General features: G+C 41.3%; 1 protein-coding gene across 2 annotated transcripts in view; it reads left to right on the forward strand.

Annotated features, from left to right (window-relative positions):
- The window catches only part of UNC5C (unc-5 netrin receptor C), a 244,602-nt gene that overhangs the window by 145,840 nt on the left and 72,650 nt on the right, over positions 1 to 26,112 (forward strand). For both annotated transcript variants that reach the window (XM_071742799.1, XM_071742798.1), the window contains exon 2: positions 11,923 to 12,144. In XM_071742799.1, coding sequence (XP_071598900.1) covers positions 11,923 to 12,144 — 222 coding nt within the window. The remainder of the gene's footprint in view (positions 1 to 11,922; positions 12,145 to 26,112) is intronic.

Raw genomic sequence — 26,112 nt, forward strand, 5'->3', positions numbered from 1 at the left:
GCTGGAAGGCAGGAGGGCTCTGCAGAGGGACCTGGACAGACTGGAGAGTTGGGCTGATTCCAACGGGATGAGGTTCAACACAGCCAAGTGCCGGGTCCTGCACTTTGGCCACAACAACCCCATGGGGAGCTCTGGGCTGGGCACAGAGTGGCAGAAAGGGACCTGGGAGTCTGGATTGACAGGAAGCTGAACATGAGCCAGCAGTGTGCCCAGGTGGCCAAGAAGGCCAATGGCATCCTGGCCTGTATCAGGAACAGCGTGGCCAGCAGGTCCAGGGAAGTGATTCTGCCCCTGTGCTCAGCCCTGGTGAGGCCACAGCTTGAGTCCTGTGTCCAGTTCTGGGCCCCTCAGTTCAGGAAGGAGATTGAGGTCCTGCAGCTGGTCCAAAGGAGGCAACTGGGCTGGTGAAGGGATCCAGCACAAGTTCCCATGAGGAGAGGCTGAGGGAGCTAGGGGTGTTCAGCCTGGAGAAGAGGAGGCTCAGAGGAGACCTCATCACTCTCTACAACTCCCTGAAAGGAGGTTGGAGCCGGGGGGGGTTGGGCTCTTTTCCCAGGCAACTCTCAGCAAGACAAGAGGGCATGGTCTCAAGTTGTGCCAGGGGAAGTTTAGGTTGAATACTAGAAAGAATTTCTTTACTGAGAGGGTGATCAGACATTGGAATGGGCTGCCCAGGGAAGTAGTGGATTCTCCATCCCTGGAGATATTTAAAAAGAGACTGGATGTGGCACTCAGTGCCATGGGCTGGGAATCGCAGTGGTAGTGGATCAAGGGTTGGATTGATGATCTCTGAGGTCCTTTCCAACCCAGCTGATTCTATGATTCTAAGGATGCAGGGAGCTGGGTCTCTTTAGCTTGGCGGAGACTGAGGGGCAACCTCATAAATGTTCATAAATATGTAAAGGGTGAATGTCAGGAGGATGGAGCCAGGCTCTTCTCAGTGATGTCCAATGATAAGACAAGGGACAGTGGTGCAAGCTGAAGCACAGGAGGTTCCATGTAAACAAGGAAAAGCTTTTTCATTGTGAGGATGCCAGAGCACTGGAACAGGCTGCCCAGCGAGGGTGTGGAGTCTGCTTCTCTGGAGATACTCAAAACCCACCTGGCCATATTTCCTGTGTGAGCTACACCAGGTGATCCTGCCCTGGCACAGGGATTGGACTCGATGATCTTTTGAGGTCTCTTCCAATCCCTAACATTCTGTGATTTTGTGATTGTTTGTAGTAAATGACACTCTTAAGAAAACTTTGCATAAGAAAATGTGGGATCAGTTCTTCATTTGTTCACTGTACTCAGGACACCACATTCAGTTTGCTGAAATATCAGTCAGATGAAGAACCGGAGTCTGAACTTTAAATTCTAAAAATAGATACAGAGTTAATTATCCTCTGATTTTTCCTGAATTGTATGCTTTGTACTGTTTCCAGGAAACTTGTTTCCAGTATGTGCTGAAAGTATAGTTTATGTGCTATAAAATGCGTCCTACTCTCTAATCACAAAGGTTAAGTTAGGCCGTGTAAAAAGAGATCTTCATATTATTCTAACAGGCACCTACTTTCATGTCCATGTAAATATGGGAGGCTCTGTTCTGTGTGACAGGCTGCCTGAAGGGGACTTGAGAATGAATAGGTTTAACAAAAAGTATTTTAGCCTAAGCCTTGTCCATCTTTAATTATTTATCAGGGTTAAAGGAGGGGTCAAGAGCCTGGAGCTGCTTCAGGACTAATGTGACAAAGGAAAGTGAAGCCTAACACTGAAGAGGAAATGATGCTCCTAAGAGGTTTAATAATTTTTGACCCTATGTCAACCATTATGATTACTGATGGCAGCTGGGGCAGAAATGTTTCAAATTAGACTTTGCTTTGCAGGTGGTTAGGAGGGGATCCTGTGCCATCGCACAGACCCATCACAAGCCAGAATCAAGAAGGAAAAAGGCATTTTAGTTTTACAAGTAGGACACAAAATCTCATGGTCTGACACTGGACTTTCTCTGCTGTTTCCATGTTACATCGTATCAGAGAAATCAGAACTACCAGTGGTACCCAGCTGAACAGCTTGAACTCAACCAGGACAGCCACGTTTAACAGGAGTTGTGTTAATTTTCAAATTAGATAAAATGCCTGGAGCTCAGCATTTGTGGAATACAACATATGTGCTCAGCAAAGTAATCCTTGTATCTTATTCTCTGTGGTTTTCTTACATGACAGAGTAAGGGAGATAAAGTTTTGGAGAGGCTGCAACCCAATTGTTTTTTGGGGGTTTTTTGTTTGTTTGTTTGCTTTGTTACTTTATTTTAAGCATGAATATTTTATTTGTTTCAAACAAATGAAAAGAGAGAGCAACAGGACAATGTTGAGCAATTTTCCACAAGATAATTACCAAGAAGTGTCACTGGTGTTACCTGCTGTTTGTACAGGCACTTTTGTTTTATTTTCAGGTGCTGTACTTTTTATAGCCATGGCACAATAACTGAGCCAGCCTTCTCCAGTAACTCTGTGCAGGCACAACAACAGCTTCCATCAGAATTAATGGAAGTGTCACAAAGAGGGATGGAACTGAGGGTACACAGGACAAGGGCAGCAAAGGCACAGGGCCTTTGCCTGTGCATTTGACATTTCACACTGTCACTACTTGTAACTCATCCCCTGATGATTTGCCTTCATCTTGTTTTATCTATTTATATAGTTAGGAAGTCTGATAATAAATAGTGCTTGCAGATGACTGCATTAGATTTCTTACACTGGCAACAATTACCATAAACCTCATAGCCCAAAGAGCTGCTTGGTCCTTTCATATGCAAGAAAAAGTCTTTTCATTGCCTTGCATGAAACCATACCATGTCCTGCCATTTCTCTAAACTGAGTCAAATGCTAATACCTGTACCATCTCTTGCATGTTCAGACAGCAGCTGGTAGTCTGACAAAGTTTTTTGCAGGGCAATGGTAAATTTCTGGATGCAGAACCTTAAATGTCATCTCTGTCTATAATTATTTATCTTGAGTTAGCAATAGGATATACAAAGAAATCTCTCTCTAAAGGAGAGAGAGAGGGGGGGGGCCTGTGGGAGTTGTTTTGTCTTTAGTTTGCTTCCAATCTGGTTGATGAGAAAATTGCCATTAGCCTCAAGAGACGCAGAAACTTTGATTATAAATATCAATTAAACAAATCAGGGGAAGATGCCTTTTTCCCAGGCAGTAATATATAATTTGCACACCTCTTTATAAAGCTGGTACAGTCAGTGTTTTCCTCAACTAGACCTGATTCTTCTTTTCCTTACTTTGGTGCAAATCAGATCTGATTCCATTCAAACTAATTGATGACTGCCAGTGGTAAGTTTGCCAGGGTAAGCCAGGAAAGATTGACCTTCCAGGTATTGGCTTGAGCCTAGGAAGGTGGTTCCATGAAAGCAAGAGGAGGTGGAGAACAAGCTGATTGCTATAGGTAATGTGGTTGTAGTGTCCACTTTGGCCATGGAGAAGTGATGACTGCTTATTCTTTTATCTTCCTCTGCCATTGGCTTTGTATACAGACTTGTAGCATTCACACCAAATAGAAGCATTGAGCAAAGTGCACCACAGCTCAGCATGATGTTTCCAGGAGTTAGCACCAGTAGTTGCTCCCTTGTCATCTTCAGCTATGAAAAAAACCCTGCATTTAAAACCACAGTTCCAAGTCTGAGCAAGCCCCCTGGCTAATGCTGGGCATTGTACTGCTGTTGCAAGGGAAATCCTGGCTCTTTCCTCTCCCCTTCAGCTCTTCCCAGCTTTATCTGCTAAAATAAGGTTGGTCAAAAGAAGAACAATCACTGTATTAGTCCTTTGGTAGCCTACTTATTTATTTGGCATGTGCAGTATAGTAGGCCTGTCACTGAGTGCTGGAAACCTCCTTCCTGGACTCTCTAGTTGAGCCAAAAATCCAGTATTTTGAATCACAGAGTCTAGAATGGTTTGCATTGGAAAGGACCTTAAAGATCACCTAGGTTCAACCCCTCTGCATGGACAAGGACACTTGCCACTGCACCAGGTTGCTCAAACCAGCCTGGCCTTGAACACTTCCATATGTCTTAGATGGGATTTCAAAAGGGCTACCAGTTGGTGCCCGTGGCTAACAATGGATCACATACTGAATCTTATGTCTGTGGAAGTTGCTTTTTTTGCAGGGGTACAGGAGAATGGGAAAGGAAGTCTTTGGGTTTGGTTTGATGTGTGTGTGTTTTGGGGGACTTCTGCTGAGCTGCCTTCTGATCTATACTTAACCACTCACTGGATATGTTCCTTGTTCTCCAAGTGCTTGCAAAGCTTGGGTTTAACCTCTTGAAGATGTGTTGTTAAGCCAAGATGTGTTAAGAGAGTTTTCACTGAGCTATTGCAGGTGCAGGGGAAGTTTATTTCTCTTTGTGGTTTTTATTTGATTTCTGAACTGAAGTCACCCAAAAAAAGATGAACCTTGCGTGTTCTATCGATTTCTCTGTCTCTTTTCCCAGGCCATGCCTGCACTCTGTCTTTTCTGCTGAAATGAGAATTTAATTTTGTAGGTGCTCTGAAAATCTGAGTATGAAATTCCTTTGACTTTGCTTCTGTGAGAGTTCAGCAAGGTTCAGGGCTGCCCCAAAATTAAGCCTCATCTTTAGGCATGTAAAGGCTGCAGTGAATTCAGCTGCAAGCAAGTGGATGCCAGCCTGCAGAGCCAGCCAAATTGTATGCTGTTATAAAACTGCAACCCTCCTGGGCATTTTAGTGAAATATTCCACTTCCAAGATGCTAAAGTATAACATGGAATTGCCCTATTGCAGTCAGCTGGAGGTAGGGCTGGCAGAGGGGAAAAAAACACCTTCCTCCTCCTCTTCCCCAGGGCAGGAATACAGGCTTTTTCTTTCAGGGCATGGACTGCGCTTTTTTGTGCCCATACTCTGTCCCTTTGTGATATCCAGGGCTGAGGCAGGGTCAAGAGGGCCCTCTGAAAGGAAAACTACTCATTGGTAATTAGGAAAAGTCCTGTTTTGTCCCAGTTCTCATTCAGCTTGGCCTAATTATGGATTGATAGCTCCATCAGAGTTATGGGGCTCTAGGGTAGAAGCAGACTCTATGACATACAAGAGTTTTTGCTTCTTTACTTCCCTGCAACCAAAGGACTTCTGCCTGAGCAATTTTCCTTCCCTGAAAATGCACAGACTGTAATCCCCACTCTTGGCTCCATGGCAGACTGCCTTACCAGGATAGCACCTGCTGTTACTTTCACAGTAGACAGTACTTGTTGCTCTAGAAATCCTTTAATCATAACATTAAAAAAAAAACTGAACAGAAATCCCATCCATAGAGTTAACTCCAGCTGCCTTTCTTGCAACGGATGGGGAATGATCTTGCCGAGTGATGGGCATCCAAATGCAAATGGAATTGGGTTTGCAGCCATTCATTTGAAATTGCTCTTGAATCATTCTGAAGTAAATTCCATCTGAGAAGAATTTGCTCCAGGTCTTGCACAAAGAGATAATGGTCCAATATATTATGATCTAAGCAATAATAGTTTAAGTTGCACATTTCAGAAACATAGTGAGTTATATGCTGGGTTGATGAGAATTAAAGCTTGATATATAGCAATAAAACTAGTGATCTAGAGATGAAAAGATTGGTGTATGGAGCACAATATTTTTCTGCCACAGATTAGAGCAGGGATACTAGTCCATAAAAAGAGAAGTATACCATAAAATATCTTTTTCTCTTGTTATGCATGAAGAGCTATAATATGTAGTTTTACAAACAAATACATGAAGAGAATAAAGACCTTCCCTGACATTGAAAGGTTCCTGACTTACGCAAAGATTTGGTTTACATTTAAAGAAAATTGAACTAAAATGAAACTAAACTTCAGATGTGTGACAGTCCATGTGATATGAGTATCCATCAGATATTATAGACAGCAAATAAAAGAGAGTGTCTGTAATTGGGACAGTAACTGAAGTAAAATTCCAAATTGAGTTTGTAGGTGAAAATGGTTTTTAAAAATTTACTTTCTTAATATGAATGAATTGCATGAGTGAAACACGTTTAGTGGTACCATTAATCAGGTCTTTTGTCTTGCTAATATAAATCAGTCAATAACAACAGATGGGCTGTGCACTTTATTATGTGAATATAAAGATGAATGTGACATACTGCAGAAGTAAACTTGCAGCCCAAAGTTACTGAGCACAGAAGGAGATTTGTTACAACAGGGAAGAATGATGAGTGCCCTGTATTTGCATTTGATCAAGGTTGTAAGAGGAACTTGCTGCACATGACATTGCCATAATGATTGGGGATCAAGGATGTGGATTTTTAGTGTTTGTATCTACACTCCTAGATCACTCCCAAATGGTTTCATTATTTTTTTCCCTCCAGACGAAGGAAAGAAAGTCTAACTACTTGGGAGAGTTAATAGAGTTAGAAAGTTTGCTGCTTTGTTGAACCTTTGGAAGATGAACACTTTAAATAACTGGTGATAGCCATCAGGAAGATTCAGATCAAATTTTCAGGTGAGGTTTATCACCTTGTATAGTGATGGAGCACACAACAAGAGGCAGCCCCCACCCAAATTATAGCAACAATCCCAGGAAGCCCCTACACATCTATAACAAAGTGATGAATGAAAAGCCAAAGCCAGGTTTGGTCTTTGCATGGGTAGAGGAATGACCTGTGTTAAACTAGAAGTGGTGAAGAGAAACTTTGATGGCAATGTTCATTAGGTTGTTAGAAACCATGGCCTTGTGAAAACACAAATTAATGGGGTTGCTTTGGTGTTCCCAACAGTTTGTTTTGTAGAGAGTTGCAAAAAAAATCTCATCAGAGTCAAATGTCCTATGCTGACATTTTCAGAGGCAAATATCTGTGTTGGATTTTTAAAAATATTTTGTTATGTAATTACAAAGCCATTATAATTATGCCCGCATGTTGCTGGAAGAATTGCAATGAAAGCACAGCAGCATATCAGTCCAATTTCAAAAAAATAAAATGTGTGGCTTGGATGCAAGATATGTGGGTAAGGTTGGTGGTTCAAAACCCCATCCCAAATCAGCAGCCAAACTGGCCAACTCTAAGCTGTGCCACAGCTCTGTTTCTTGTGATAGGAAAACCATTGTGAGGGGATTTAAGGCTCTTCCTTTTTGAGGTGTCTTCATCCCAAGAGGTGAGTACTGCAGGACAACCACAGCTACACACTCTAGCTACCTGTAAACCACCATCCTGCAGCTCCAGGCAGTGGTGGCTGGGGTGACTGTGGAACAGGGATTTGCCTCCCCATCTCTTTGGGGAATGCAGGGGACACCAACCTCCTGCCCTTCATACAGACCGGTTGTGCTGCCTGTTACCCTTCAGCAGGGAATAGCAAGGAGCCCTGAATGCTAATGGAAGTAGCTCTAGATTTATAGCATGACTGAGGGGGTTTTTTTCTGTGAAACACTGGAAAACCCAGTTGTGGTTGTATTCTGAATGCTCCTGTTAAGAATGTGCTCCATAAAAAACAAACAATACTGCAATGTTGATACAAGTAGCAACAGTAAAATGGCAGGGATTGAATGAACATTCTCCAGTTTAAAAAGCCCAGCAAACCTGTCTTAGCTGCTATGGGAAATTTATTCAAAATTTCCAGATTTTAAATGCCAGTTCCCAGGGATAAGTCAGCCTCTGCACACTCAGTTTGTGTGACAGTTCATGAATGGTTTCCATCTACATTCCTAACTTTGAAGAATGATTCAGATGCATCTCAATAGCAATTTTAAAAGCTGGGCTTTATTATTTCTTAAGAAGGGTCAGGCAGAATTATAGGAAGAAGCCAGTAAGAAAACTGGCACGTAGCTGACTGCGGGGTGCCTAGGCTGGAGTGTAGAAACAGCTATTTTAACAATTGAAACATGAGACTAGATTGTCCTGTACTGGCCAATACTGTGAATCCACTTTCACATAAAAATAATATATAAACATTAGAAGCAGTTTCATTCAGGAGGTAAAAAATCAGCAGCCCAACCACCTGGAGTGTACAATGGCAAGGCCAATAGCCCAGCTGAAGTGCATTCACTCTGAGGCATCCAGCAGCTGCAACAAGCAAGAGGAGCTGGAAGCCTTTGTGCCTCTGAGCTGATGGGATAAACCCAAGGGTACTGGGGTACAACCCAGTCAGCATGGGTTCATGAAATGCAGGTCCTGCTTGACAGTCTCCTTCTATGACAAGGTGACCCCCTTCATAGGTGAGGGAAAGGCTGTGGATGCTGTTTTCCTAAACTTTAGTAAAGCCTGTTCCCCTGTTTCCCACAGCATTCTCTTGGAGAAGCTGGCTATGTGTGGCTTAGACAGGTGTAGTCTTTGAAGGGCAAAAAACTGGCTGGATGGCTGGGCCCTTTTGTGGTGGAGTTAAATCCAGCCAGGAGATTTAAACATCACAAGTGGTATCTCCCCAGGATTCATTATTAGGGCCAGTTCTCTTTAATGTCTTTATTCTGGATGAGAGGATTGAGTGCTCCTTCACCAAGTGTTCAGATGACCCAGGCTGGTCTGCTTGAAGGGAGGAAGGCTCTACAGGGGGTTGTGGACTGGCTGAAATGATGGGCCCAGGTCAGTTGTATGAGGTTCAACAAAGCCCAAGTATCAGGTTCTGCATGGGGTCAGCAACAGCCCCATGTGACACTGGAGGCTTAGGGAAGAGTGGCTGGAAAGCTGCACAGAGGAAATGGGACTTGGGGTTGTGGATCAGCAGCTGGCTGAACATGGGCCAGCAGTGTGCCCAGGTGGCCAGCAGCATCCTGGCTTGTATCAGGAGCAGTGTGGCCAGCAGAAAGGCAGTGACTGTCTGCACCTCTAGGGCTGTGTTCAGTTCTGGGCCCCTCACCCCAAGAAGGACATTGAGGTGCTGGAGTGAGTACCAAGAAAGGCAACGAAGCTGGGGAAGTGTCTGAAAAAAAAGTAGTCTTATGAGGGACACCTGAGGGAAGTGGGGTTGTTTAGTCTGGAGTAAAGGAGGCTGAGGGAAGACCTTATCTCTTACAACTCTCTTATCCCTCTTACAACTGTGTGAAAGGAGATTGTAGCAAGGTGGGTGTCAGTCTTTTGTCATGTAAAAGGCAATAGAACAAGAGGAAATGGCCTCAAGTTGCACCAGAGGAGGTTTAGGTTGGATATTAGAAGAAACTTCTTCACTGAATTATCAAACACTGGAACAGGCTGCCCGGGGAGGTGGCTGAATCACCATCCCTGTTACTGTTTAAAAGACACATAAATGTGGGGCCTAGGGATGTGGTTTAGCACTGGACTTGGTAGAGGTAGGGTTGATGGTAGGATTTAGTGATCTTGATGGACTTTTCCAGTTTAGATTATTCTGTATGATTCTGTGAAAGCCAAAGCCCACACACATTCTCCAGGCTGATGAAAGAAATAAATTTTAAAATGCACCTTTATTATTTTCTGCAGCTCACTCGTTGTTCCTTTTAGACTTTCTAGTTGCACCTTTGATAAGATGCAGTCAGGCAGTGTGAGTACTGCCTTTGATAATGTGCAGAAACCTAGTCATGAAAATAAATACATTTGTTCTTCCAGTCACCAGAAATTAGTGAAGCAATACATGTTTAATTATAAAACATATGTGTGCTTTTTTTAGTTTCCATCTGTCTGCTTGCTGATTTGCAATTAAATGACCAGAAGAAAAAGATCCATCCTGTGGCAGTTCAGGGGAAATGATTCATCTCTAATGTTTCAGTGTTGTAGATATCTGTGGAGCAGCATGAGGGAGAGGGAGAAGGTGGGGAAAAAGGGGGAGAGATGGAGAGAAAGGGATGAGAAATACTGAAAAGCCTCTTGCTTCCATTCAAACATGTTTTGTTGTCATGAAACCAAATGTGGACTCCCATTAAGTTATTGTAACTCATCTTTTCTGTTTGGAAAAAAAAAATAGGGAGTGAAATGGAGCAAAGAAGAAAAACCTAATGGGGAGAGGAAATGGGATTGCATAAAGAGGAGGCTGATGTGGTCAGAGTGAAAAAGAAAACACAAGGAAAAAAAAGGAAGAATGATAAAAGTGTTAAAAATTTCATTTAATTTGATGATTTGGAGATGGAAATGGAATTCTTACAATATGTCACAGATTTTCCTTTTGCTAGAAAAATGTCAGTCCTTATTTAGTGGTGCTTTCTTCTATCATTGAACCAGCTTGCTTCTATTAACTCTCACGGATGATGTAGCAGTGAGTCAGGCCTGCTACCCTTTGTAAAATGAGACACCCAAAAGGGCAGGAGTATTTTTAAATTAAAACCAAGGGAAAAGAAAACAAACAGACTAAAGTTGCACTAATGTTCTCTTCATAAATGATTTAAGAGGTTTACAAAGTCTTTTGCTGTGAAAGGTGTTCCCATCACTGATGTAGACATACAGTCTACCTCCATAAAGCTAGATGGATGGGTACCATATTACTTTTTCCCCCTGTCTCCTTCATCTGGTCCTGTCCTTTCTTGTCTTTCAATAACTGAAGGGGGTCTATAAGAAAGCTGGCGTAGAACTTTTTGCATGGATGTGTAGTGAAATGACAAGGGGCAATGGTTTAAAACGTGAAGAGAGGAGATCTACGTTAGACATTTGGAAAAAGTTCTTTCCTGGGTCACAGGTTGCCCAAGGAAGTTGTGGCTGTCCCTTCCCTGGAAGTGTCCAAGGCCAGGTTGGACCCTGAACAATCTGACGTAGTGGGTGGTATCCCCACCCATGGCAGGGAAGTTGGAACTGGGTGATCTTTAAGATCCCTTCCAACCCAAACCTTTTTATGATTTGAATGCATCTATGATTCTGCAAAAGCAGTAGCTGGAAGGAGAGCCTTTCATGTCCCTTGTAATTCTGGACACAGCCTTGACAGGCATGTCTCAGCTAGGGGGGAGGTAGTCAGCTGATATTTCATCTTCATGAAGACTATCAGGGAAGAGATAGGCAGCCTTCCATATTTTTAGTTTCATGTTCTGTGGCAAAGAGGGTTATTCTCCTCTGAATTGGTATTTTCTGGGATGGGAGACTTGTTCTGCAGAAAGGAACAGAGGAGTTTTAAAGGGGGTTTATGAAGAGGGAGGCAGAGAGAAAGAAAGTGTGTTAGATGATTTTAGTGTTGTCTTCTGTGCACTGGATTCTTTTCCTCCTTCTCCAGCTTTCTTACATCAACTTTATTCATCAGCAGCAGAGAGATGCAGAGGTTCCTAATGTCAATAACATGCATCTGTGTTGTTCCAGAATGTCACCATCTCAGTGACATGTCCCAGCTCCCAGTTCCTCTCCATTGTGAGAACCACACAGACCAGTTAGTGTACTACAAAGTAAATAAAGCATACCTTGGCACCTCCATTAGCAGCCTTAGCAAGAGTGTAAGAGGATGAACAAAGCAGCAGAGACTGGGCTTTCAATTTAGTCTTTTGCCCTTAGAGCAGATTTCAGATTGCTCATCTGACCAGAAGATGCTATTTCCTATTTGTACCAGCCTCAGCCAACACTATGTGTATGCACTTGATTAAACTGTGCCATAAGTCTCTACTGAAAAGCATGACCTTGAAGGCTCCAAAAGTTTCTATTATTTCTTTTTTACGGTTTTGCAGGCAACTCTCCCAAGCGCTCACATAGTGCTTTATTGCTCCTCTTGCTGGTGATGATAACAAAAGACCTTTTCCAGCTGTGCAAATGTGCCCATTCCTGTCACCTCACATAGGGGAAGGAGAGAGCTCAGAACATAAAGGACAATTTCCTCTATTCTGAAAGCAGCAATGCATTTAAACTTGGGTCTGGGAATGCTCCTAAGATAACATTTGATTACTATATGAAAAATCTGCTCTTTCTGAAGCTTTCAGAAAGTACTTGTAAGTCTTTGTCAGCTGAATTTTGGTTGTTTCATTTGTCCTTTTTTTTTTTTTTTTTTTTTGTCTCTTTTCTACAGACGATGACTTTTTCCATGAACTTCCAGAAACTTTTCCATCTGATCCTCCAGAGCCCTTGCCCCATTTCCTTATTGAACCCGAGGAGGCTTACATTGTGAAGAACAAGCCTGTGAATCTGTACTGCAAAGCAAGCCCAGCCACACAGATCTATTTCAAGTGCAACAGTGAATGGGTTCATCAGAAAGACCATGTGGTGGATGAGAGAGTAGATGAAACCTCTGGTGAGTTTGTGTTATGTCACAGAGGGGTGGGAATTTAAAAAAAAATTAAAAACAAGCCCAATGTTGTAATCTAGCAGCTATTTCATGAGGCAGCTACTTTACCATTGATTCAGCTGTGAATTCTGTACCTGGCATTACTGTCATAGCACGTGGCACGTGTCATAACACAGAGGTTATGTCTTTAACCAGGAAAGTTAGTAAAACATGATTGTAGAAGCTTGCCCAAGTTTGAAACAGCAACAACAGCAACAAAAAAAGAAAGCCAGGAGAACTGTGAACAAACAAAATGGAATTGATTCCACAACCAGGTCTACTCCCTATCCACTTCCCCAGTGTCACAAGTTCCCAGTGTCACGATCTCTCCCAAGTGCCAGAGAGCAATGGGGTTGCTTCTAGAATGATGCTTTCCTCAGGAGATTCAGAAAAAAAGGAGAAATTTACTCAGCTTCTGACAAGAAGGGAGGAGGAAGCATACCTGGGCGCAGTGTAGAGCAGTGTGTTGATGCAGAGCAAGAACCTGGCTGTTATTTTATTGCACTTTCCTGCCTGCTCCATAGAACCTTACGAAGTAGAGCCTCATTCTTCCTCAGTCAATAACAGAAATCCCACTGACATTCATGGAGGAAAAATAGGAGCCTCATAATACTAAAAGAAAAAAAAAAAAAAAAAAGGAAAGGTTTAAAAAGTTGATAAACCAGCATAAAGAAAAGGTACAACTGCTTCTATTTGGGGAGACTGATAATCAATAGTTTGAGTCACATGCAAAGAGAGAAGTGAGACTTGCTATTTTGGTGGCTCTGAAAAATAACTGGATACCAAGGAACAAGGTACCTTTCATTTGGGAATTACACCACCACTTGCTCTAATTATTTAGAAAAATAACTCCACCAGATGTCTTGGAAGTCTCTTGTGAACCAGGTTTTATTTGTTTCAGCTCATTTATTTGCAGAGAGATCAAAAGCATAAGCTTTCAATGGTACTGTCATGCTCTCAGCTTGAAAAAGAGAAGGTGGGTGTAGGAAGAAGGGCTGTAGAAAATCTTTATTAAACTCTGGGCCTGTTTGTTTGTAAGAATTGGCTTTTCCAACAACTGCACTGCAGCAGAAAAACAAAAAATTTAGGTTACCTAATGCATCTTCATTTTTTATCCATGGGAGTCCACTGAAATGAAGGAGGATAAGCAGGAGAGCAGCTATCACTGTGTTAATTGTTTAAGCTTTTATTAACATCAGCACTCAGAAACATGAAAATATTTCCCTACAGGTGCACCTGTAGTGAAAAACTTATTCTTTTTCCCCCAAAATCTCATTGTTGGAAAACATCATAGCATAAAACAAATTGCTTTATTCAACAAAGGTAGATATGCATCTGAATATATTAAAGGACAAATGTTTTGTGTAGGCAGCAAGTGCCCGGACGGTGCCCCCCCCGCCTGTGCCCAGCTGGAGCTAGCCCAGGCACGCATGCCCGGGTTCGGTAGGTGTGGTTTCCGGGCAGAATTCCAGAGCCGGACGGATCAAAGTTAGCTCCTGATACCGTCCGAGCCAGGACTAGCTCGACTGACTCCCACGGCGAGACTCATCCCACGCAACAGTTTTGCCTAATTCCATGCAATTATATGCAAACAAACCCCATATCCAATTAGAGATTACCATAGTATACTGAAGTTTGAGGGTGTCAAAAGATTATTAGCACAAAAGCCACACTAATAGCTTATTAAAATGAAGCAACCTAAATTTGTCAGTCAACCTGGTTGTTGCCAAAAGACTGTGGTGGTTGCTGGTGTGTTTGCACCTTCCTGTAAACTGACTGAGAATCCAGGGTTCTTAGCAGTTAGTTAGTACAGAAGGTTATAAAGAATGTATTTAACATAGTGGTAAAAAAATATCTTCTTCAAATCTATGGAAGCTGAGGAAAATACACCCACTGCAGATGGAACTGGAGAAAAAGTTGCAGGAGACAGTGAATGTGAGGATTCATTCTGATGCCCAGAGAAGGAGGTTTGGCAGCTTGCACCTGTCAGGCTGGCAAAGCCCTTTAATCCTAGGAGGTATTCTGCTTTCTTTTGCTATTTCTGGTGAGCTAGGGCAGTGGTTATAGGGCAGAGCAGTAGTGACTGAGCTACTCAGAGGGCAGCATGAGGATGGGAGCCCAAGCCAGCACTGCTGCAGGCTTCATGTTGCATTTTGAGAGGCTGGAGAAATTGTCCACAAACCAGGTTAGGTCTAGCCTGGGGCTCAAAGGCATCTCAGTTATACAGTGGTTCTGCTGGAGCAGTCATGTAATTCAGACAACTAAAAATGACACTCCTTCTTTCCTGATAACTATTTCCTAAGGTCTTTTCTGCCTAAATATGAAGAAGAGCACCATGCTGATGGGGTTTGTGCTGCCATTTTTGAACCAGGCTTTCACTTTCAGTTCTTCATGTAGAAAAACAGAGAGAGAAAAAAAGTAAAGGTCAACTATGCTTTCTTTTCTGCAGGGTGGGTAATTGAGAAGAAAGAGTACTAAAACACAGGTGTGATGCTAGCAGTACATCATCTTGGGATTGTAAATGGTGCATGAAAGAGAGAAATAGGCTTTGATTTGCCAGAGATTATGTGTTCATAGACTTTGAGCCTGTGCCCAGGAATGAAATCTTTGTAGACATGATTAACTCTTCTTATAAGGCAAATTTGTTTCTGTCATTGATAAAACCAGAGACAACAGCACAGCAATAGCACAGGAGATGGAATGAGAGTGCAGCTGAGCTCTCATTGAAGAGAGCAGCTAGATAGGAACTTCAAAAAAATTAATTTTTAGGAGGGCAAAATAAATATTTGTATCTTTTTGCTATGTATATATATATATATACAGGTACAAAATAAGAGTTATAGTTTTATACACTTTGCACTGTTGTGATATTTTTAAAGAGGAGGTAAAGCATTTATGTGAAGAACATGCACCAGGACTCTGTGGGAGTTGTTGCTTTCTGGTTGGAGAGAATGAGAACAGTAGCAGTGACAGGGTGTTCTAGTACCACTTTAATTAAAGTAGCCTGAAGAGAGAGCCTTGCAAAAAAAATTCCAGTGATGTCATCTGAGGAGCCAGAAGCTTTACACAGAAGATCATTACATTCTGGCTTTAAATCCTCAGACTTTCTGGGACTTTTCTTCATTATCTAAAAAGCTAAGCATTTTCATAAAGAAGTCAAATGGGTACTTTGAAAATCTTTAATGAACACATTTGGCTTTTTCATTTCCTGTGTACATGAAATACAAAGTAGGGCATGGTCTTTTTTTTATGTTTTTACTGGATATTTTTCCATTATTGTGGAAAAATATATGTAAAGGAACACTGGTTTTAAAAAATAACAAAGTTGAAAGTTGTTTTGAAGGAATACATTAGATTTTATGACTGACTGTCATAAAAGATAACAGCAGGTAGCCCTGCAGAACTGATGCTTTTGAGGGCAAGAAAATTCCATTGTCCTAGGGCAGGAAGCTCAATAACATCAATAATTTTTAGATCAATGTGTGCACATTTTCCAAATCTCCATACCTCTGAAAGTGATTACAGCAAAAGATTTTATTTTGCATGTGTGATTTTAATGGAGAAATATTTTCAGACACACACACCAATGCTGCAGTGGTGGGACAGTTGTAGATGTATAAAAAATCAGTGTCCTGTACACATTTCATTTCTCCAGGAGGATTAAATACTGCTAATCACCCCCCACATCCCAATGATGTCCAGCAGAAAAACTCAGGACTATAGAGACCTTGGGTTTGCCTTTTCAATTTGGGTATGCATTGTAATAGTTTATCCCTGACAGCTAAGGTGAAATGATCTATAAACCTCCTCTTGCTCTCTGCAGTGCCACTGACATCTTCTTTTCTCTCCTTCAAGCAAGGAGAAAACAACATTTGAGACTCTTCTAAGTGCTAATTAAATAGACATATTGGGCTATTCAGTTGGCATTATAGTTTGCCTACATTTCCTGTCTTCTTTTGCTGGAATTCATAGGGAGAGGAGGAATTAGGATGACCTCCTCTGTGTTTCCGAATAGCAGCAAGACTTTTGAGCCTGGCCTGAGGCCCCAGCTGATGCAAAATGAAGAAAATTTATCTGTGCAATCTCAGGGGAAAGTCAAGCTGAGGGAGACTCTGTTAATGATCAGGTGAAGCCACCAATCCTTTTCCTATGTCCTTCCTTCAGAAGCAGGCTCTCAGAAGACCTGCTGTCCCCTAGGAGCATCCTTGGTGCCACCCAGCCTTCAGCAAGGAGGCTAAGTGACTCCAGGAACTTTTAACTGAGCTGTCCCTTCAAATCTCTGCCTCACCACAAATCAACAAAACCAATAAATTTAGAATCTGGTTCAGAATAAGATTTTTTCAGTGGATTAAGAGGATTTGTCAAACTGCACTGAGATGGATGAATATGCTTCTCCTTTTCAGACAGACTTCTCAGACTTCTTTGTTTCAGTTGCTCTACATCACCATGACTGTGATTCTTGCACTTAACCTCCCACCATTAGCTTCCCCCATTATTAACATACTTTTGGTTGACTTGCAGGTTTGATGAAAGGAGACTGAGCATTTGACAGGGGGTCAGCATCGATCTGGCAAATGGGAGCTTGTTACCTTGAGCCCCATGTTTGGCAGCCTGTCCAGGGAGTAGGTACCAGCAAGCTAAGTCTTTAATAGATCACCCTCTCAACAGAAAGATCAAAGATTGACATCTGCCCTTTTGCCTTCAAAACAGATCTTACAAGGTGCTGCAGCCAAGGCAGCAGCAAGCAAACCTCCAGAGCAGCTGTCTCAGCTCTTCTGGCTCTGTGTATGCAGGCAGAATTATCACTTCAGCACAAGATGCTCTATCACTTTATCTTTCTCTCTCTGTGTCCATCTTATGGAATCTGTTTCTTATGGTGTTTGTGACATAGTGCTTAGGAAGGTTGCATTGCCCTGATGACAAAAGTCCCTTCAATTTGTTGGGGACTTTGTTTCAGGTGGGACTACACAGCAAAGATCAGTATGTAGCCTCTCATTTTGAGCAGTTGTACTCATTCATCTCAGGGGTTTTTTATAAGTAAGAAAAACTTTACTTTTTGCATTACTTTTTTAAAATGCAGCACTTCTTTCAATCCCAGTGTTGAAGAATTTAATTTGGGAATCAAAATATGAAATTCAATTATCCCCTGTCCCTATGTGAACACAACTCAGAGGGGTACCATTTTACTTGTTTTCTGTGACCTACAGATCTTCCTTTCATTACTTCTCTTTTCCCTCTCTGCACATCTTCCTTAATCTCTTTTTGCTGCTTCTTCACCTCCTGTAGCCTCCTAATTCTCTGTATTATTTTTCAGGAGCCCAAAAGACAGGGGGTAAAGCCATTTTTCTGGAAAAACGCAGCCAGTTTTCATAATAACTTCATTAAGGAGATGACAACTGATGCTAAATGGGGTAGTTACACTTAACCTGCACTATTTTCCCTCTCTGGTGTAGAATGCCTTGGGGTTTTGTTAGAAAGGGGAGCCACATATAATAAATAATGGTTGTTTTCATTCCATTGTTGTCACAAATTATTTTATTTTCCATTTATCATCGGATCAAATCTATTCTGAACATCAAGCACCTCGGTTCAAAATAAGTAGTTCTCAGCAACGTATTGCAAATTTTTAGCATTGCTCCTTCACTACTCTCTCCAAATCCAACTCATTTCAAGGAAATTTAAAAATTTGTCTCTGTATCTCTTCCCAAGTGCTTCTATTAGTGTGGGTTAGAACTGATACCACAGTCCATTTTCTTCAGGTATTCAAAACCTGTGCCCTGTTTGGAAGGATGCTGTAAGTGAAACATGTTTACAAGTATATTCTGAAAGGCTGCAGCTGGTGCAGAAAGGAGCAGACAACTCTATTTCTTCCAAGAACTGGACTTCTCATGGGAAATATAGGCTGTTTATTTGCATAAAGCTCTATGAACAAACCCACACTTTTTTCCTATTTAACATTTAGGATGCAGCCATCCAGACATCACTTGGGCCATCTTTTCTCTGCCTGTTACCTGCTGTGGCCTGTCAGGCAGCTCTCCTGGGGAAGAAAAGGCTTGTACCCATCACCACTGCAAGAGGAGTTCTCTTTTCTTGCAGTTTGCATCTTCAAAATCAGCTGCTGGGAATGTGGTCCCCAGCATGCCCAGATCAAGGGAATGCTTGACAACAAAACTGATGAAGGTACTTTTTGCAAGCAGACAGAGTTTCTACATTTATCCTGAGTAATTAGTATATTTTGATACAAAAATAGCTAATTTGGAAGCTTCAGAAGCAACATACGTGGAGGGGCAGAGAAGCACCATTTTCTAAGATACAAATTCAAAAAGGTGGTTACTTTTGTTGGACTGAGTGGTAAAATCACTGAAGGCAGTCCTGAGCTGAAGAAGGAGAATAATCTTTTTTCTGTACAGAATAAGAACAGATACTCACTTCCAGAGGGAAATCTACTTATAGGCAATACAAAACCGTGCCCCAAACCCAGGAAGATTATCTTTTGGTAGAGAAGCCTGAAAAAAGGCTGTGGGGTTTTTGAGTTTAGACTCTGCTGAGTATATTACTCACTTGTAACATATCATTAATTTCTTACCAAACTCAACTGTTGGAGATGAGGTTTTTGTCCCTGTAAGTCTTTTTGGAAAGCTGCTGTTAGCTTTTTGAAGCTTTTAGCTTTTAAGCTTTCTTTATATGTTCACAGCAATTGACACCTGCCTGTTTTTCTGCTTGTCTTGTGCTTTCTTTATCCTTTCTTTGCTGTGCTTTTTGCCCTGCAGAGGTGCTCTTTGCCCTGCCATCTTTACAGGCAGGAGCTGAGAGCCTTGCAAACCCCCAGCCCTCAAGCCAGAAAGCTGAGCTGGGCTCTTCTAGCCTGGATTTGAGCTTCTTCAGGGCATGCAGGGATGCTAACAGAGACCCCAGAGGGAGATACTCTTCCTGCAAGTTAATCCTGCTCCTGCTTTTCCAGTGAGTAATAACAGGTACCTGGGAAAGGTCATTTACCTCTCCCAAAATTTCTGTGGATTCACCATGTATCTCTGTGCAAACCACTCAACATCTCTGATATTTACTTCTGCAAAGTGCTTTGGGACCACATGATAAAAGCTGTAGGGTATTTATTCATTTATTGCAGGATAAACTTCCTATCTGCAGCTGTTTGCCTAATTGTCCTGAAGGTTTCCTGTGGGTTTCTAGAAAAACAAATCTGAGACAGGAAATAAAGCTATTTAAAATAATAATAAGAGGGATATGAATGTTTAGTGCAATCATCTGAAGCATTTGAGGATACCCCTCTGCGTATTTCCAGCCTACACATTTTCTCTTTCCTTCATTAAACCCTTTGTTACACACTCATAATCCCATTAATTCCCCAAATGACATCTTTAGACATCAGGCCACCCACCATAGCCTCAGACTAGCCATGACTTTGCACAGCAAAGCTTCCTTTTTCCATCCGAATCCTGTGGTTCCTTTGGAGCCAAACATCCTCTCTGTGGGATCTGGAGCCCCCACTATGGGGGTGGTCTGGAGCCTGAAAGGCCAATAAATGTCCATTTGGTTTGGAAGAGAGTTCCAAAGGTCCTGCAACCCCTGCTTTACATGTAAACCAACTGGGTTTTGGTGTGGCAGAAAAGAAGAGCAGAGCCAAGGTCTTGTGTGCTGTTAAACAAAAGTGCTGCAGTCTGTAGCATCCTGTCAGCTCAAGGGCAGGAACACTTGCATCCTGTAAATGTAGCTTTTTAGTTAACTGAGTGTGAGAGCGACTGGGACCAAGAGGTGTCCAGTTTCTTTGTGAAAATCTCTGGAAACATTCAGTGAAATGGAAGGTCCAAATTATACTTTACCTTTTCTTTGTTGAGAGGAAGTTATAGTCTGATGTAGTCACTGGAAATGCAGTCAAATCCTGTTTAGAGTCCTGGTGAGTCTGCAAGTGTTGTCCTGAGTACCCTGAAGTCTGGGTAAGCTTGCATTTCTGTTACCTGAGTAGTATATTCTACTTTTTTCTCTCATGAGACAGTGAAATATTCTTGGAAGAGTGGTAGAAGAATTCACACTGCTTAAAACCAGACTGGAGAAATCCTTCTTTTAGGGGGGAAAAAAGAAAAAAATTAAAAAAAAAAAAATTTAAAAAAAAAAAAAAAAAAAAAATATATATATATAAATTTGTATGGAACCACCATTACACAGATCAGATAAATTGAGGCTTTGTTCATTGTGTGGGCAGGGTACCAAATCACTGATGTGTAAGGGAAAGAGAGGTGGCTGTCACAGCTCTCACCTGTAGGAGATCTAATTTTGTGCTGCCTTTGCAGGTTCACTGCTTGTATTCATTTTCTCATTCCCTGAATGGTACAGAAATGACCAGCATGATGTGGTAGGGACTGCAGGACTGCCATGCCCTGGCAAGGTTAGCTACAGCTCTTTCTCATCAGATGCTGATGCCTTTCACAGTTCCTCAGAACATCTCAACCCTCTTCATATTTTGATTGTGAGAGCAGAAAGGGAGTCTTGTCTTTTGTCTTCTGTGTCTTTTCTTCTCCCAGAACACTGATTTTTAGGCCTTCTTAGCCTGTTGTATTATTTGCTATCAGGTTTTGATTTTAGAGAAGAACTCAACTGGTTGGTTGGTGCTTTTGGCTTCTCAGTGGCTTGTATAATGATGTTTCTGTAATGAGTAGTGATGCTGAACAAGAGTAAGGATTGCCAGGCATAAAGAATAACAATGCCTAGAAGTAGATCAGGCTTGTTTTGGGGTTTAGTTTTAATCCTTTTGTTCTTCAACCAAGGTGGAAAACAGTATTGAAATTCAGTCAGAGTGGATACTCAGGGAAAAAAAAAAACAAAACCCAAACCAACTGATCTAAAAAAAGGCATCCAGAATTACAAGGATACTATTGATGGCATTTACTTGCATAATGAAAAAGATCTTTTTTCAAGTCAAAGTTTCATGGAGCTGCAGATCAACTTGGTCACATCCCTGATGTCTTGCTGTAGCTGATGAGGATCATGACTTGCACTATATCTAGAAGCATGTACACACCAAATGACTTCTCTGACCACCAGCCTGCCTTTTCAGATGCCTTCCTGCAATGATTCTTTTAGTTGCTACAAACTAAGAAAAATCTCCTGGTGTTCAGGAAGATGCTGTTTTGACTGCTGCCCTGGCACGGCCCTGAAAATACCCTGGATGAGAGAGCAAGCAACAAATTCCCAGAGCTTCATCTCTGTCTGGTGAAAGTCACTCCACTTGACTGCACACTAGACAAAGCCCCTTTGAAAACAGCTGCTTGCCCTTTCTTCGTTTCTTTAATTTTTTTTTTTTTTTTTTTTTTTTTTTCCAAAATAAGTTTGCTGGGAAATGCCAACCCTTGCAACAGAAACAAACGGTGGATTTGTGCACTTCTCTCCCAGCCTCCTGTTCCTGCATGTGGTGGACTAAAAAATAGGAAAGCATCTGCTGAGGAAGGCTCCCGAGTGACCCCTTGTGTCACATTGTGACTCTCGTTGTTCCCACAATAGCTGCACCAGCCACTGAACTGGGTCATCACATCAAGGTCACAGAAATAAGGCCTATAAACCAATTTCATGTTGTCTCTGCTTGTCAGAGCCAGGCAGAAAGGATGCTGTACATGTGCAGAGGCATGTTATAAACTTATACACACTTACAGGCCAGTAAATCAAAACCATAAGCAATGTGGTGTATATTTTTATTTAAAAATTTACACTGAAACCAATTTATTGTTCATTTCCCTGCCCCCTCCCTTCATTATGCAAAGGGAATGTAAACATGTTGTTCAAAATGCAAATGCTCTCAGTTGACTTCCCAGATGTTTGAAGTTCAATAGATTTTCTTTTTTTCTTTTTTTTTCTTTTTTTTTTCTCATAATTTCCTCAGCTTCTTCTAGTGAAGTGCTGAACAGCCATTATTCATTTTTTTGCCTGCACATTGAGATTCATCTGCAGGCTCTAAATTGCCTCAAAAGTGCTTCAATTTTGCATGAGCACTAAGCTGAGGACTGGGAAGCATTACCCACTGCTGAAGGCCCAGATCATTAGAAAGAGCATGTACATCCTCTGAACCAGAAATAAAGAGTGCACAGATTTTCTTTGTGAAGACTCAACCACAGCTTCAAGTAAAACCTCAACCACTGGTATGATTTTTTTCCTGGGCCTTGAGAAAAAACCCCCAACATCTTTTCTCAGCTGCGTGTGCCTCAACCAAAAGAAGGGAAAATTGGGCTTTGACCCAAAAGCTGGAGCTGCTGAGAGCTCATACTCATGCTTTCCTATGTGGAGAACTTAGGAAACAACCTTTTTTCTTCCTGATCCCTGTAAGGAACATGAGCCTGGCAGGGAATTCTCAGGTATCACCCCTCAGGGTTGTTTAGTGTCAGGTTGGACTGGGTCAGGATGCTTCAGCTCACATTTGTCACTAATCTGAGAACTATTTGTAGGGAGCTGTTCTTTAAAGTCCTGCTACACCAAAGTGTGATTATTAGTTTTGTACCAGGAAAAAGAGAACAAGAAAGCAGCAGCAGCAGCAGCAATAGGCACATGTTGTTACATGTGGAAGAGAACAATGCATTTTGGAGCAATTTGTGCATATCAAGGAAAAAAAAATTGCTGTCAACTAGAAAATAACCTCCATTAAAAAACAAAAGGGTGGGGGTGTTTTTCCTTTGTCTCTGCACTGGTTATATGCTGAGAACAAGTAGTCCAATGCTGGGCTAAAGGATTAAATAGCAGTAGTTTGAGGCTTATAGAAAGCAATTAGCTGCAAGGTTGTCTGGGGGAGGAGACAACAGAGAGGTTATTGTACCTTCCCCATGGGGACAAGCCCCCAGGGATGGACTGCCCACCTCCATGCAATTTGCTTTCCACCACCATTCCAGAACTCAGTTTTGAATCTTCTATGCATCTTACACAACTTGGTCCTTCTGAACAAAAAGACCTTGATTTCACTAAACAAAATGAGTGTTAGGGGAGCTGGGATTTTAGTGTAACTTACTACCATTACCTGGTAATTAGCTGTAGCCAGCTAATTCAAACTAAAAACTAGTGCAAACTTGACATCTCCTAATGCAAACCTGAGTTTATTAGGCTATTACCTTAATCTGTATTAATTTGAATTAATCATGTATCTCTTTCCTAAAGAGAAAGTTATGAAGAGAGGAAAAATAGCTGAAAGCCTTTAATTTAAATATTTATGCTAATGTTTGTGGGAAATTGTTTGTGCTCTTTGTGCAGGCATTTTGTACCAGCAGGCAGCCACAATTTATGGTAAAGCAAAACCAGGTACATGCCATCACAGCATGAAGGATTATTGGGTGATAAAGATGTTGCTCTTCTAAGCTATCTTTGGATATCTATCTTTTGTTAAGGATACAGTTACTCTTTAGAAAAAGTAAGCTATAGTCAGAGTGCACCATTATGCAATCATCTCTGTCCCATTAGGATGCACAGAGTATGTTTTTCTCATCAAGAACTTTAATATTCAAAGCCATTCTTCTTGTGCATAGCCTATTTATTAATTTTTTAAACACCAAATTCCGTAGCTTAAATACTGTGCTATATTTGAGTGGAATGACTCTCTTACTGCAATCAGTCTATTTCTGCAAGAGGGTAAATAAATTTCAATTCTGACATAGCACTGGTTTTTACCTTTTTAAAAAGGTTATTTCACCAAGTAAGGTAATCAACCTTCTGCTACAGAGACAGGTTTTTTTATAGCACCTATGATGAGGGAATAAGTGAATCAGACAGTTTGGGACTAATGGTAAGTTAAAAGGTGGTCATTCTTGGGTTTTGTCACTTAAGTCACATCAGAAAACAATCTCCTGACAAAGGTCTGTGATGAGAAAGCAATATGTTTACCTTTCAGTGAGTCTGTTTAGAATGATACCTCTTTGGTGTATAGTTTTGTCCACTTACATGAAGCAAAAAGTATGATGCTGTTTTAAAGGATTTTTGGATGAAGCTTCATACAAAATGTAAGACAGATGAAAACTATGAGAACACAGAATGCTTTCATCCTTTTTGCCACATGCTTTGGAGAGAATCCAACCCCTTCTGAAATTATTGCAAAACTCATTTTCTTTTTTTTGGTGTTGGGATTCTCCTCCCACCATTACCTCACATTATGAAGTTTGTATACTCATCATTCAGATGAGTCCTGACCAAGAAACACTCACAAGGTGCCTTCACTCTCCTCTTCTTCTCTTAATTAACAGAAAAAGAAACTGTGAGTCAGGAAGCATGGACTGTTTCAGACTGGAAGTGATTTTTATTAAGACTCAATAAGCCACATTGTCCTCTCTGTCTAGGCTGAGGATCTGAGTGGGGACACACTGTGGTTTTCTAAATTATTTGCCAAATAATTTGATTGTGTAGCAGCACAAGTTGCATGGATGTGCAGAGAATCCCCCCTCCTGTGGAGCCATTTGCTTCTGACTCCCCAAATTCTCCTTTACTTCCTAAAAAAACCCCATCCCTGCCCTCTGTGTCCCCAGTGAAAATTTGGGGGTGCAGGCAATGGAGGGAATCTGTATCTAAACAGGGAGGGAGCTGACAACACTGAGCATCAGGTTTGGGAGGGTGCTCTGAGTCCTGATTTCAGGAAATTGAATTTGTAAAGGGTTTTCAAGTTACCTGCATGAAAATGGGCTGTATTTCCATATTTATTTACAGTGGCTGCAGTACACCTGCAATCTATATGCATGTATTACAGTAATGTCTTTTTCCAGACCAGTAGGTCATAAAGTTCCATCTCCTTGAGAAATGTGTTCTATGGCATATGTGATTACTAATTAATGAAATACCTTTTGGGCAAATGAAAGCAAAAAAAGCACAGAAATTGAACTTCCACTTACAGAGAAAATAAACTAATTATCCATGCAGTTTCTTAGAATTTGTAAGTGCAACTCAGTCTTGCAACTCAATAGCTCTGGTTTCGTGTTGTGCCAGAGGGTCAAACACATGCCAATATAATACTTCCACAAAAATTGTTCTGTCAAAGTCCTGAGGACTATTTTTCCACATGTGGGATATTATTGTCAAATGCTGAACATTTATAACAGTCAAAATACATCAAAATAATTTCTTGGCAGAAGGATGCTCAGTGAGTTGTGGATACTAACTCTTTGACCTGGACTGAAGCCAGGGTGGATAATTACCTTTGCTAATTGGTAATGATCTGCTTGTTTCAGGCATTTCCAATGATCATTTCTTGTCTTTTCCCATTGCAGAACCTTCTAAGACATTTTTGTTTCCCTCTAGAAAGAAATTAGTCTGATTGGCAAATCTGCTTCTATTAAAATCATCGGGAAATTTGCTAATTACTTTGATGGGTGCAATATGGAACCTGTGAGTTATTATTGCACTTACTAATAATCTCCCATAATATTGTACAATTACATTACATTTGCATGCATTAAAAAAGACAACATTTCTGTCTCTGAAGACCAGCTAATCTACCTCACAGTGTGTATAGCCAGCTAAGTTAAGCACTTGGGGACCATGTAAATGAAGTGTGTCTTTGCTTGATTGTGTTTCTAGGATACAGTTTATAATAAAAGATCATGTATATATTAGGCACAATTCCCTCTTCCCTCTTCTTTTTGCTTCAGGATGGGTAGTAATGTTATTTTGATATATACCATAGTGCCTCTCCCCTGTGCTCATTTGGCTGCACATATCAGCAATAGGCAGGCTGAGCAGGGCTCCTTCTGCCCTCTGCCTCTCCCCACCAATAAATCCCTCATTAATGTGCCAATATAAAAATAAATAAAGTTCTGACTCCTTCCTACTCCTTTGAAGAGCCCAAGTTGTATTAGCCCCAGATACACATTTATTTCACTGAAATGAATAACTGTAGATCCCATGCAACTAAATATGTAAAATTGTCACTCATGAGGAACATATTTCATTCACAGGACTGGGACA

The sequence above is a fragment of the Heliangelus exortis genome, chromosome 4 (assembly GCF_036169615.1).
Source record: "Heliangelus exortis chromosome 4, bHelExo1.hap1, whole genome shotgun sequence".
Lineage (NCBI taxonomy): Eukaryota > Metazoa > Chordata > Aves > Apodiformes > Trochilidae > Heliangelus > Heliangelus exortis.